This window comes from Brachypodium distachyon, chromosome 3, assembly GCF_000005505.3.
Source record: "Brachypodium distachyon strain Bd21 chromosome 3, Brachypodium_distachyon_v3.0, whole genome shotgun sequence".
Classification (NCBI taxonomy): Eukaryota; Viridiplantae; Streptophyta; class Magnoliopsida; order Poales; family Poaceae; genus Brachypodium; species Brachypodium distachyon.
In genome coordinates this window covers 37990910-38005807 of record NC_016133.3, presented here as the reverse complement: position 1 = coordinate 38005807, position 14898 = coordinate 37990910, and the positions used below count along the sequence as shown (strand labels likewise).

At 43.3% G+C, this 14898-nt stretch overlaps 1 protein-coding gene and 1 long non-coding RNA gene across 2 annotated transcripts; both read right to left on the bottom strand.

Moving 5' to 3' along the window:
* Positions 1-30: 30 nt before the first annotated feature.
* Positions 31-2307, bottom strand: LOC100843792 (cytochrome P450 76M5). The gene is made up of 2 exons (XM_003574441.4): positions 969-2307; positions 31-841 (listed from the first exon to the last, which is right to left on the bottom strand). The coding sequence occupies exons 1-2, from the start codon at positions 2073-2075 to the stop codon at positions 221-223; spliced, it is 1728 nt and encodes a 575-aa protein (XP_003574489.2). The 5' UTR covers positions 2076-2307; the 3' UTR covers positions 31-220.
* An 8212-nt stretch (positions 2308-10519) lies between these two features.
* Positions 10520-13548, bottom strand: LOC106866478. The gene is made up of 3 exons (XR_001406849.2): positions 13504-13548; positions 12126-12199; positions 10520-10729 (listed from the first exon to the last, which is right to left on the bottom strand). It is a non-coding gene; the product is annotated as an uncharacterized LOC106866478 (long non-coding RNA).
* Between the last annotated feature and the right edge of the window lie 1350 nt (positions 13549-14898).

Here is a 14898-nt window from a genome sequence, read left to right as displayed (position 1 = left end):
GCGTGAGACCCGCCAATGAAACACGTGCAATAAAACACTCAATAGTAAGTATTGACTAGTATCTTTCTCTATAAAGAAACAAAACTTCATGCTAGTTTCACGTGGCCGGATCAGCTTCTTTCAGGATAACACTTTAACATGACGTCATAAAGGACGTGAAACACATGTATAGACAACACACATAGAGAGATACTATTACCAAGGACTTCGGATGATACCACTACGTCATGCAAATTGGCTTTGGTATAGCTTTGAGAGGGTTAGCCATAGACATGGTCATCCCGATCTTCTCCGACATATCAACACCATTTTCGGCAACCCCCGGAGGCAGCACCCATTCAAAACGATGCAGCAAAGTTGCGAGCATCGCATGCAGCATTCTACTGGCGAGGGGCAACCCTAGGCAGATGCGCCTTCCAGCGTTGAACGGGATGAACTGGAGGTCCGCCCCTAGGAAATGGACCTCGTTATTGCCGCCCCCCATGAACCTGCCAGGGATGAACGTGTCGGGCTCCGGCCACACCTCGGCGTCGTGGTGGATCGCCCAAACGTTGACGATGACGGTACTCCCCCTGGGGATGGTGTAGCCGTGCACCCGCACCACCGCGTCAGCCTTGTTGGGCACGAACGGCACCAGCGTGTGCAGCCGGAGTGTTTCCTTGATGACCGCTCGGAGGAAGGGGAGATGGTCCATGTCGGAGTAGTCGACGTGGGTCTTGCCGCCGCTGACACTTCGGAGTTCCTCCTTTAGCCTTCTCATCGTGTTTGGGTTCTGTAGTAGCTCCGCCATTGCCCATTCGATCGCGTTTGGGATCGTCTCGATGGCCGCAAGAAGTAAATCCTGGAATCAATCGATTAATCGTACTTATACATTTTGAACATGGCTTATGTGCCTAACTGACAAATGTTGATGTTCCATTTGGTCAAAAAAAAATGTTGATGTTCCATGGATTTGTTTGCTTACATACCGCGAGAAATGCTCTGATCGTATCGTTGTTCATGCCGCCGGCGGCGCCATCATCCTCATCGGACATGTCGAGCATGGCATCTAGCAAGCCCCCATTCTTACCGCAACCGCCGCCAGAAGCAGCGGCGGCGGATTCCCGCCGGTGGCGCCTCTGCCGCTGGATCTGCACGTCGATCAGCTGGTACAGCCTTCCCAGCTTCCTGGCGAAACTGCGGCGCACGCCCTGGAGGTCAGCAGCGGCGAGCACCGGGAAGAAGTCAGAGACGTTGGGTGTCAGTCCAATGGCCCCGAGGTCTCGCGCGAGCCCGTGCAGCTCGCGGTAAGCCGATGTTGCTGCTGACGCGTCCAGCTCCACCTGGCAGCCGAACATGGCCTGCCACAGCATGTCCACCGTGGCCGCGGACGCGACGTGGCCGACAACTAGCACCCCAGAAGACGCCTCCGCCGCCAGCTCGGAGGACACGTGGCTGACGACGGCGTCCTGGAGCAGACGCACAGGGCGGAGCCCGTCGAGGCGCCTCGGGGACAGCAGGTGCTCCGTGCCGATCCTTCGGAGCGAGCGCCATTTGTGGTGCGGCGGCAGGACGAAGACGGAGTTGGCGGCGTGGCCGGCGCCGTGCCACGCGTCGGGCGGGATCCGGCCGGCGAGGCTGGCGTTGTGGGTCTGGAGCACCTCGCGGGCCGCGTCCGGGGAGGAGACGAAGATCACCACGGCCCTGCCCAGCCGGAGCGTCATGAGCGGGCCGTGGCGCGCGGCGAGACGGGCCAGGGAGCGGTGGGGAAGATGCCGGCCTGTTAATGCTGCCACGTCCAGGAGGTTGCCGATGACCGGGAGAGGCAGCGGCCCAGGGGGAAGACGGCTGCTGCCCAGCAGCTGGAACAAGTAGCGTGAGAGAAAGAGGAGGAAGAGGAGCACGAGCGAGGACACGCAAGCAATGAAGAAGGCCATTGTGGTAGCTCTAGCTGCGGCGACACGCGAGCGAGCGCTGGCTTTGTGGATCAAAGAGAGAGCGAGAATTGTTCCTCGACGGCCTCCACATGTCGAGACGGAAATATTTAGGCTAGAGGAGCGCACCAGATCTACACCATCCACCGAACACTGCCTCATCTCCTCGGGATATGGGCCTCGTCGGTCCAGGCTTGCAGACTGCAAACCATTGGGCGATGAATGGCTGTGTTGTTCTGGGCGGTCCAGCTTTGCAGACAATCGTCCTAGCTTACACTGTAATAACACGTGAATCCACGGTAGCTAAGGACCTAAGGTCAGTGGCCTGCAGCAGCTAGGTAGTAAGGTAGGCACATGCGTGTGCTCGCCGAACATAGGTGCCGCAAAGAAACATGCATGTGAACAGTGAACTCTGTCCTGCGATGTGATACGGCTACTGAAAACGTCTGCCTACATAATCGTAAATTAGATGTAATCTGCAACCTTTTTTGGCGGGATGGACGGTCGGTGATACAAAGCCCAGTACGGCCATCACTTCCTTATCTGCCTGCGCAACGTGTTACCAATATAACCCACTGTTCATGTATGTATGAAATGCATTACAGATACACACACCACACCGGCACAGCGACAGGTCATATACGCCGGAGTCCGTGATGTTGTTGTACGCGCCGCGCCAAGGCTGCCGTTTTGTCGGGGTTGCCAGCGGCCTTTTTCTTTCTGCACGTTGCGATCTACGGTTTGTTGGCGATCCAGATATTTCCCCGCTACGAACGTCCCAAACGGGAGGTAGTTCTCCCAAGGAACGGTCCCCGGAGCAAGTCCTGACACAATGACACAATGACACAACTGTGCACGACAAATTTGTTTTTTTAAACACGGTACAAATTCTTGTTGTTGACGGGCACGTCGCTTACCACTGTCCATAATTTGGAAGGTGACCACTCTAAATGGCTGTTCTGAGAAGAATGGCTAAGAATAGTTTGCAACAAGTACAAGAACGAAAGTGCTATTTAAGTTTCCAAGGCTACATCATACAACACACTAAGAAACCAGCAGCATATGTGTAATCACTCAGACATGAGCACCATCCAGGAGTGCCACACTTGACGATACATCCTCTGTGTGACCGCTTCGACACTTGTCTTTCCATCCTTGAGTACACTCGCAGAGATTCCTATTGAAACCTATCCGCTCAATAAGCCAAAAAAGCAAAGATCCTAAATAAATCGTACATATATGCTTCTTGAAGTCTAGCAACGGGCCGCTAGCCAGCTTGGTTGGCGATATCCCGCACGAGAGCATCCCGGCCCGGTGCACCCAGAAGTCGAAAGCTCTTGCCAGCTTGTCCAGAAGGAGGATCAATGCAATGGCCCTAAAGATAACCTGCAAAAAGTGAACAGATAACCCATTCAATCGGCAGACACTCCCACCCTAATGTGAGCCTTAGTCTTTTTGTCTACCCCATTAAACCAATTTCCAAACATATTAGATATGAATAATTCAACAAACAATTTGGGCAAAAGGACAAAATATAAATAAATGTTGAATGGACTCCGATCCTCTGCATCACAAAAGCTACATTTCATACACATCCCATCCAATTCATTTTGGCTAGATTATCTTTCGTCAATAAGTCTTGACAGTCAGAAACCACATGAAAATTGAAACTTTTAGTTTTTTCTATTTTCCAGAGATATTTTCGCGAAAACACAACAAGACTATCCATAATGTCTATGTGCATTAGTTTAACTGAGAATTAATTCCCTAAGGTTGTTAGACTTTGTGGGAATTTATTTGGCGGGGGGAAAGATTTACCATCATTAATTGTTGGACTAAGTGGCTACATGCAACCAAGTCGTCCACTTATTACCGGTTAGTAAGTGTATGGACCCAATGTTTAGAAGTACCATCGATAACACATCTGCAACAAGAATATCCTTTTATTGCATGATGTTAAATAACGATGGGTATTGAAGCGCTAAAGGACTATCTCCCCGCTCTAGTATCTTCCCAGAACCGAGTACCTCGACCATCCCTTAGAATGAACGCACCTTTGTTAAAGAACTCATCTTTAGCCTGGTTTAGGCCCTTCCAAAAAGGGGGAGTCTGGTAGCCACAACTTAGCTTGGGAAAGGGTGTTAGAATGAAGGTACTTATATATGAAGGAGCTGCTACCACAAAGCCTCCTCATTCAGTAGATTTAGCAAACATGTGTTGATTAAACAATTATTTTTGAGGTCAAGCAACTCGATTCCTAGTCCACGCGTCATTAGGGTGACAGATAATGTTCCATTTGGTAAGCCAATATTTCCTCGATGGTCATGACATTGCCAAAAAAAAACCGGATCTGTAGAAATTGAATCATCGCCGAACTCCAACGGGTATCTCAAGACAAGATAACATAAACATATGCATACTCGTGAGTACAGAATTAATCAACACAAGTCATATCTCCATTCGTATGAGAGTAAATTGCCTTTCCAACGCCCTAATTTTTTCTCAAAAGGTTCTCAACCGCTTTACACTCTTTATTGAGGAAATTCCTATGATGAATTGGAATCCCAAGGTAATGATATGTGAAAGTTCCACATTTACAATCGAAAATCTATCTATAGTCTCACTCTTTTTCTTGAGCCCGACCGAAACAGAAAAGTTCACTTTTATGAAAGTTTATTTTAAGGCATGACAACCATTAAAAAATGCACAACCTTCTCTAAACCATGATCCATAAAAATAGTAATATAATCAGCATATTGGAGGATTGACACTCCTACCTCAACCAGATGACCATTCTCGTTTGCTCGGTCAATAAGGTCAACGTTGGGAGATCGAGGTGGACTGAGAGGAAACGAGAATAATCAAGGCCAAGGACAGTACTAAGTACGTGGTACTTATGTAGGAGAGTTACATGTTTTCCTCCATTTCAAAATATTTATAGTGTACTTAGAAAATTAGTAAAATAAGATGACATAAAAATAGTACTTTACTTTTGCTAGACAAATACAATGATACTATTCTTTAATAGACCACACATATATTTGCATGCATTATACTTTGTAGCAAAGAGTTAATTCGATATATTGCATTTAATATGGTTCTTAAGATGTACCTAATATTGACTTTATAATGGCCCGACTCAATTCCCGAACAAATAGCCGAGTGGCCGAGTGAAGATTTTTAGTTGTCGTTCCTCAAAGATCTAAACAACGAGATTCAGGTTTCTGGTTAAATAGAGCCTACTCAAGAATTGCATAGCAAATCAGCATAATAATGGAAGAAGATTGCTATAGAAAATTTGCATGCAGATCTCGACCAGTAAAACATCTAGGGAAATAATTTCTTCCAGCAGCAAGGTACTGAAAACCCAACATGGTTCAAATTCGCACCACACGACCATCATACCCAGACATACACCAGTACCAATGATGTAAAATTGCAACAGGAAGTAGCATAGGGTAGTTTTGGGTATCATCAGTTGACCCGTAATGACAAAATAAACTATATATATCAGCCATAACCGTCAGCGGAGACATGAAAGGTATTGTATCCCTTGTCCATTTCCCAGCCACTAGCTCGACTTCTTCTCTTATTTCTGCCGATAACACAACCAAATCTTAGATCACATTAACACATAGGCATTTCTTACTTATGCCAAACATAAAATATTATGGATGCACTATAGATCAATCATCTTAAACTAATCCATGCCATGCACCAATTTTTTTTTTAAAAGGTTTATAGAATTCCTTCTTTTCCCTTCAATTCGTGGAGAATACTTAAATTTATAAGTGATGACATGACATAGAGACCAGAAATTAACGTCAGATATCACCGAAAATACTACAATACAAGTTTTTAGAAGGACATACCAGTATTTCACTTATGGGAAGCACATCTATATCAGAAAATAATGATGTCACCAAAATATCTACGCAATTGCTTCTTCTTAATTTATAGTGGTGCAATTATTATCGCTGATGACTGAGCAAGTATAGCACGAGGAAAAAACCTGTGAGAACCAAGACTATCTCCACTACGAGTGTGACAAAAATAAAGTTACCAAAGCCATTTACTACCACAAGGCATAGGCATGTGATATAGCGCCCAAATGCACATATCCATTTTTGCTGGCATGCTTATCTATTCCTGTAACTACTCACTACTTATTAATTTTTATATAATATAAAAACATTTGGTTGCACAAAACTAAGTACACTAAAGAGTGTACAGAAACAATGAAAAGATGCGGGTAAGTAGAGTAGGCCTCGTGGCCAGCCCTTTGAGAAATTTCAACCTTTCCAGTGAGTTCCACTGCGAAACCCTCAATTCAGCACAGCAGAATTTCCAACAAAGGTGCTTACAAACAGTTTCTAGCCTACAGCACACACACACCTCTTGTCACAATCTCATTAGCTACACATCCACACAGATCACAGGGATGACTTAACCGAAAGGGTGGATTCTGATTTTAGAACACATGATTTGATTAGTTTGGTGACACCTCTTCCTAAATAGGAACCCTGTACGACTAGGCATTGGCCGCTAGCACAACAAATATAGGTGCTAAAACCCAAATGTTGCGCAAGCCACGAATGCTAATATTTAACAACCAGACGAGGTAGATAAATCCTCATTGGTTTAATGCATGCATATATGTGACAAGTTAACAAATAGCAAGAGTAGTACATTGTAGAGTTAAGCAAACTGAAGACTGGAGGGATTGTTTGTATGCTATTATGAGGCTAAGAATGTACACATGCACCAGTAAATACAAAATATGGTACCTGAACTACCTTGCTGCTTTAATGCTTCACAATCCTAATCCTCACTGTGAAAGTCGCTATATAAGCTGCAGAGGAGACAAAGCATAGATTATCATGGCCGCAAATGCAAGTAAATAACCAGCAATGGACTAAAGGAAGATCCATTTTACTAGCTAGCCTTTATGACCAGAAAGACAATTATTTGATTTTACTGAAGCATAAAGGCATTTAGCTCTTACACGAAACATGTGCATTGGGTTCAACAGAGAAATTTTCAACGGGGGGGAGAGTCTATCTATTATACACTAAAAGCACAATACGGGTTACATGAGGAAAGCACCTCCACATCATCCGAATTATATATAGACCATTTGATCTTTTATCTAACGGTTAAGATTCAGTGAGGAGATATATATTTGATTGGCCAAACAATGAAGCATCAGTCGTAGAAGAGTCTATACTAATTAAAAGCACAATATGCATGGGTTACCTTAGGGGGAAGCACCGCAATAATCCACATTATCAGAATCATTTAGAACAATGGATCTTATAGCTGACAATCTAGATTTAATAGGGGGATATATTAAGTCCAGTTAATAGACTATTTTTAGTTATATTCCAACTTTGTCCCATTTATCTGTATTATGTGTATATTCTTCAATTTTGTATTGCACTAAAACAACGACAAGTATTTAGAAACGGAGGGAGTACCTACTAATGATGCCCATATAGGATTGACAAATTGGTTACAATTTTTTTAAATAAATAAAACCAACAATAAACCTAAAATTCAGACTACAGTCTTAACAATCACTTCAATTTCATGTCACACTACCCCAGATCAGTGCCTCGCTGGTCTTCCTAGATCTATCGGTGACATACCACACCACTCTAATATTATTGCCCTAACACAAGATGTTTGCTTTTTGGGTTAACAATCACGTGCTTGATAAATTTACATGGTTCCAAATCATGTGTTCCGAGGTGATATATGAATATCAAGAGAAGTCAAAAAGATTGAAAAAATATATATTGTACAAACTTTATTTATCCTTAATTCGAATCTGTTATTTTCATTCCATGAATCTATTTAACAAGTGCGTCAATTATCCATATGCTCATTTGCTATTCATATTTTGTGGCATTAAAAGTTGATATGCATAATAAAGCAAAGAAAATATTAAGCCTCATTGAAAAAGTACAACGTAAACCGGATAAAATTGTACTCTCTCCATTCCAAAATACAACGTGTATAGATTTTTTCAGAAAATTTCACAATACACCTCATTTTTCTCTTGCCACCCGCATCCGGCCAATAACTACTCACGTCCATTTACTATTAATCTAATATGAGTGGTTATGCACTAGAAACGAGAGCCGCATTGGTACAAGTGCACAAATCTATATGAGATATATTTTGGAATGGAGGGAGTAGCAAGTTGTATTAAATATCAACAAGACACTATAAAATCAGGTTAAATTTTAAAAAAACAAATAAAGATTGCCTGCTCTTGCGCGGGCCATTGTGCTAGTTCAAAGAAAAAACAATGACAGATTCAGAGAGATAAGGAGCCATAGAACCGCACTTGGAATTTATTGTTGCTTCAAGCTCCGCAATTCCTTGCTTTATGGTCCTAATTTTTTTCCAGACCCTCAGTGCGGTAACTGGAATGTTGATAAAGCATACCGTTGACAGGACACCAAATATACTGACAAAGAGTACAGAGAAAACCCTTTCCTTCTGATCAGCCTGAGATCCCTTCACCGGCGACAGATTGATCACTAGACAACCAGCTAATATTAGCAGGGAGAGAATCCCCTGCGCAATTATCGCAAGCACAGAAGGGTCACGCAGAAACTGCCAGGAACCCCTCCCCGTGATCGCTCCTGCAGTACGCTGATGAAAAAAAAAAGTGGATCTCTTAAGTAACATGATTTCTAAATTTTGTTTGCAGGGAAGTAAAGCAACTGAATTCGATCGAATCGGAGAGCCAAGAACTTCTCTCCGATCCGCGATATATATATATATACCTGGTTGATCCTGGAGGAGTAGAATCTGATTCCCGTTCCAGGCTTGCCCTTCCAGCCAAGCAGCGTGACGACGCCCAGCAGAGCCATGGCGCAGGTGGAGACAACGACAGCCGCGTAAACCACGAGAAAACAAGCAACGAACCAGGCGCTGGCCGGTCCGGCTCCATATCCGATGGCCATGGTGGCCAAGCTCGCGATGCAGACAACCCAGATACCCGCGAAGGACAGGTAGGCGAGCGCTTCGACTGAGGTGAGGAAGGAGCGTGCCGAAGCCAGCGCCACCAACAGGTCGGGAACCGGCATCATCGTCTCGTCGGCGGTGACAGTTGGGATGGGAAACCCTGGCTTCTGGACCTGTGGGTCGGCGGAGTGGTTTGGGGAAATGGGGATGGCGACCAAAACGAGGCACCGCAGGGGTCTTATGCTGCGCTGGACGCCTGGAACGGGTACTTTTACCCCTGGAATACGGGCGCGTGCCCGCATGACAACGCGGGGAAGAGTCCTTTTTTACGCGGAAGAGTTTTTGGTAACTGCCCGCGCGCGACTAGGCGCACCAAAGCCCGGATTGAGCTGGAATCATGAAACTGGTTTGGAATCATGTAACTCAAAATTTTGACTGAAATAAATTACCCTTCCAACTTTGTTAATTTTCCTCACTGTTATATAGAAAAATATTCCTCCCAAAAGGATTCTTTGGACCACTTTCGAGTTTGCTCCTCTAAAATCTTTTTTTAGATGTGTCTAAACTCTTATTGGCAGTTCATGTGTCCTGTTGTTTTACCTGACAAACCCGATTTTGTTTAGTTTGTCCACCTAATTGAAGGATTAACAGAAGTCTGGGCATGATATATAATTCCCGTACGGAGGGAATGAAAGAGCCAAGGAGGTATTAATCTAGAGAGATACATGTCGGTGTACAATAAACCCTCAAAGAAGGCGCACAAAAGAAGGTAACCTGGGAACTGGTTGGTTCCTTGTGGTGGAACAAGCCCACCCAGGTTCAAGTCACAGACTTGAGACATGGGTGCTCGCAATTTCCTGAATTTATTCCAGAGTTTAACCGGCGTTGTGCTTTCAGTGGGAGTGACGTACCCGTCAACTACGAGGCGCTTGTGGTGACTTCGTCAATCTCAAGTTGATCTGCCGGTGGCCCAGTCTTTCGGAGGTGCTCTTAGCTAGGGGTAGGGTGTGTGTGCATGCGCTCATAGGGATGAGTGTACGTGCGTGTGTGTGAGTGCTTGCGTCTATATTATGTTTTCTCAAAAAAGAAAGGTAACCTAGGGGATGAAAGAGCCAAGGGGGTATTAATATAGAGAGACTTCACAAAAATTTATCCGTACAGGTGGAAAGATTTACCATCATTAATTGCTGGACTAAGTGCAACGTCCAAGCCGTCTACTTATTACCGGTTAGTAAGTGTCTGAACTCAATGTTCAAAGGTACCGTTGATAACGCATCCGCAACAAGATCATCCTTCAGTTGCATGATGTTAAATAACGATGGGCATTGAAGCGCTAGAGGTCTATCTCCTAGTCAAGTATCTTCTTTCCAAAACTGAGGACCTCGACCATCCCCTAGAGAATGAACGCACATTTTTGGTTACATCTTTCCTCAAAGATCGAATCAATGAGATTCAGGTTTCTGGTTAAACAAGCCTACTCAAGAATTGCATAGCAAAGCAGCATAAGAATTGACGCAGATTGCTATAAAAAATTGCAAACGGATCGACTTCAACCAATAAAACGTCTAGGGAAATAATTTCTTCCAGCAGCAAGGTATTGAAAAGTAGCATGGTTCAAATTCGCAGCAGACAACCATCACTCATACATATACACCAGTATCACCGGTCTAAAATAGCAACAGGAAGTAGCATAGGGTAGTTTCGGGTATCATCAGTTCACCCATAATGACAAATAAACTACATAGATCAGCCACAACCGTCAGCAGAGACGTGCAAGGTATTGTACCCTTCTCCATTTCCCAGCCGCTAGCTCGACTTCTTCTCTTCTTAGCTTTTGTCTGCCAATAACACAACAAAATCTTTGATCACATTAATGCATAGGCATTTTCTTAATACTCTCTCCGTCCCATAATATGAGGCACGCATGCATCTTTAGATCGTCAATTTAGCTAATTAAATATAAATTAAATAATTAAAAAGTTATATCATTAGAAAGTTCTTTCGGTAACGAATCTAACGATATAATTTTTGTTAAGAAACATACATATTTAATTAATCAAATTGAAGATCTAGGCATGCGTGCGTGCCTCATATTATGGGACGGAGTAGCTAATGTCAAACATAAAATATTATGGATGCCCTATAGATCAATCATCTTAAACTAATATATGCCATGCACCCATTTATTCAAAAGGTTTTATAGAATTCCTCCTTGTCCCTTCAACTGGCAGAGATAATACTTAAATTTTCAAGTGATAATATCGAGACCAAAAATTAACGTAAGATATCACCGAAAGTACTATAAGTATTTCACTTGTTGGGAAGCATCTATATCAGAAAATAATGATGTCACCAAAGTATCTACACAATTGCTGATCTCCTTATAATTTCTAGTGGTGCAAAATGCATCGCGCGCTAGCTGATGATTGAGGCAAGTATAGCACGGAGGAAAAAACCTGTGAGCAACAAGACGAATTCCACTACGAGTGTAAAACAAATAAAGTTACCAAAGGCATTTACTACCACAAGGCATTGGCATGTGATATAGCCCAAATGCAAGAAATATCCATTTTGCTGGCATGCTTATCTATTACTGTAACTAAACTCACTATTTATTACTTTTTACATAATCTAAAGGCATTTGGCTATTGCACAAAACTCAGTACACTAAAGAGTGTACAGAAACAGTAAGAAGATGCAGGTAAGAGCAGGCCTCGTGGCCAGCCCTTTGAGAAATTTCAAGCTTTCCAGTGAGTTCCACTGAGAAACTCTCAATACAGTACAGCGGAGTTTAAAACAAAAGTGCTTACAAATAGTTTCCTGCCTACAACACACGCCTTGTCACTATCTCATTAGCGACACATCAACACAGATCACATGGATGACTGAGCCGAATGGGTTTCTGATTTTAAAACACATGATATTATTACGTACTTTGGTGACCTCTTCCTAAATAGGAACCCTGTAGAACTGGGCATTGGTCGCTAGCACAACAAATATAGGTGCTAATAGCCAAATGTTGCCCACAAGCCACGAATGCTAATATGTAACAACCAGACGGGGTAGAAAAATCTCCATTGGTTTAATGCATATGACAAGTTAACAAATAGAAAGAGTAATACATTGTAGAGTAAGGAAACTCAAGACTGGAGGGATAGTTTGTATATTATTATGAGTCTAAGAATGTACACATGCACCAGTAAATAGAAGATATGGTAGGCCTGAACTACGTACCTTGCTGCTTTAATGCTTCACTATCCTAATTTTCCTCCAGGTCCTCACTGTGAAAGTCGTCGCTGTAGTAGAAGCTGCAGTGGAGACAAAGCTTATATTATCATGGCAGCAAATGCAAGTAAATAACCATGAATGGACTAAAGGAAGATCCATTTTACTAGCCTTTATGACCAGAAAGACAATTATTTGCATTTTACTGAAATACAAAAGCATTTAGATGTTACACGAAACATGTGCAGAAGAATAGAACAGTGTACAAAAGCATAACGGAAAGATGTAGCTTAGTAGAACAGTAAGCCTCATGACCCGGCCAGCCCTCTAGAAATTTGGGGCTTTCCATTGGGTTCAACAGAAAAATTCTCGATGATGGCGGGAGAGTCTATCTATTATATACTAAAAGCACAATATGGGTGACCTGAGGTAAGCACCACATGATCCACGTCATCCGAACTATTTGGACCTTTTAATCTTATATCTAATTAACGATCAAGATTGAATGAGATATATTTGATGGGCTAAGCAATGAAACATCAATCGCAGAATAGTACATATACTAATTAAAAACACAGTATGCATGGGGTACCTAAGGGGCCCTGAAGCACCGCAATTATCCACATTATCAAAATTATTTAGAACATTGGATCTTATATATCTGACAGTCTAGATGTATTAGGGGGATATATTAAGTCCAGTTAATAGGTTTTTTTAGTTCTATTCCAACTTTGTCCCATTTATTTGTATATGTGTATATAACTAATGATGCCTATATGGGAATAAATAAAACCAACAATAAACCTAAAATTCAGACTAAAGTCTTAACATCACTTCAACTGTCATGTCAATGCGTCGGTTGTCTTCCTAGATCAATTGGTGACACACCACACCATTCTATTATTGCCCTAACACAATACGTTTGCTTTTTTGGGTTAACAATCACCTTCTTTATTAATATACATGGTTCCAAATCATGTGGTCTGAGGTGATATATGAATATCAAGAGAAATAAAAAATAATATAAAATATATACCATACAAAATTTATGAATCCTTAATTCGAATCTATTATTTTCATTCCATGGATCTATCTACCAAGTCGGCAATTATTCATATGCTCATTTACTATTCATATTGTGTGGCAATGAAAGTTGATATGCATAATAAAGAAATAAAAATATTAAGCCTCATTGAAAAAGCACAACATAAATGGATAAAATTGTAGTAATGCAGTAAAGTTGTATAAAAATCAAACAGGACACTATAAAATCAGGTTAAATTTTTCAAAAAGAAATAAGGATTGGCTGCTCTTGCGCGGGCCATTGTGCTAATTCAAAGAAAAAACAATGACATAGTCAGAGAGATAAGGGGCTGGGGAACCGTACTTGGAATTTATTGTTGCTTCAAGCTCCTCAATTCCTTGCTTCATGGTCGTAATTGTTTTCCTGACCCTCAGTGAGGTAAATGGAACGTTGATAAAGCATACCGTTGACATGACACCAAATATGCTGACAAAGAGTACAGAGAAAACCTTTTCCCTCTGAGACTGAGATCCCTTCTCCGGCGACAGCTTCATCACTAGACAACCAACTAATATTAGCAGGCAGAGAATCCCCTGCCCAATTATCGCAAGCACAGAAGGGTCACGCACAAACTGCCCGTAAGTCCTCCTCGTGATCGCTCCAGCAGCACCCTGATGAAAAAAAGCTCGATCTCTATAAGCAACACGATTCCTTGATTAATTTTGCTTTCCGGCCGGGAAGTAAAGCAGCACAATCACACAATTCGATCGAATCGGCGAGCCAAGAACTTCTATCCGCGACATATGTACATATACCTGGTTTGTCTTGGAGGTGTAGAATCTGATCCCCGTTCCAGCCATGCCCCGCCAGCCCGTCAGCGTGACGATGCCCAGCAGAGCCAGGGCGCAGGAGGAGACAAGGACAGCCGCGTAAACCACGAGGGAGCAAGCAAGGAACCAGGCGTTGTCCGGCCCGGCTACGAACCCGATGGTCATGGTTGCCAAGCTCGACATGCAGAGAAACCAGGTGCCCGCCAAGGACAGGTAGGAGAGCGCTTCGACTGAGGTGAGGAAGCGGCGCGCGGTAGCCAAAGCCAGCATCAGGTCGCGTCCCGGCATGGTCTCTCGTCGGCGGGGTGGGAGAAACCCTAGCTAGCTCTCTTCTCGGCCTGGAGGCGGAGTTCGCAGTCCGTGAGGGGTTTGGGGAAATGGGGACGATGGCGAACAACACGAGGCAGGCGCAGGGGTCTTATGGTGAGCTGGACGCCTGGAACGGGTTCCTTAACCCTCTGGTCAACGGGAGCGTTTCTGGTAACTTTTCCGGAAAGTAGGACGTTTTCCCGGCCTGGGCGTTTTTGGTAACTGCCAGCGGCTAAGACGCACCAAAGCCGGGATTTAGCTGGAATCATGAACTGGTTTGGAGCTGTAACTAAAGCCTGTAAGGCTGTGTAACCCAAATTTTGACTGAAATATATTACTGCTTGGAACTCTTCCAACTTTGTTAATTTGTCCCAGATTGTTATAAACAAAAATATCGCTCCCAAAATGATTTTTCTTAAATATGTGTTTCGACTTTTTGCCCTCTAGAACTCTTTATTGACAGTGCGTGTCAGTTGTTTTGCTGGACAAACTGACTTTGTTTTTTATCTGTCCATCCAATTGAAGGATTAACAGAAGGGTGTTTGTCAGTACTTGTTTGAAATTGTTTTTACTCGAAATGCTTTTAACCACTGTGTGGCAGACTACCCTCGTTTTTTTA

Coding starts and splice junctions, on each gene's coding strand:
- LOC100843792 (XM_003574441.4), bottom strand. CDS start 2,075: ATGAGGCAGTGTTCGGTGGATGGTGTAGATCTGGTGCGCTCCTCTAGC. Junction 842..968: donor CGATCAGAGCATTTCTCGCG/GTATGTAAGCAA, acceptor GATTGATTCCAG/GATTTACTTCTTGCGGCCAT.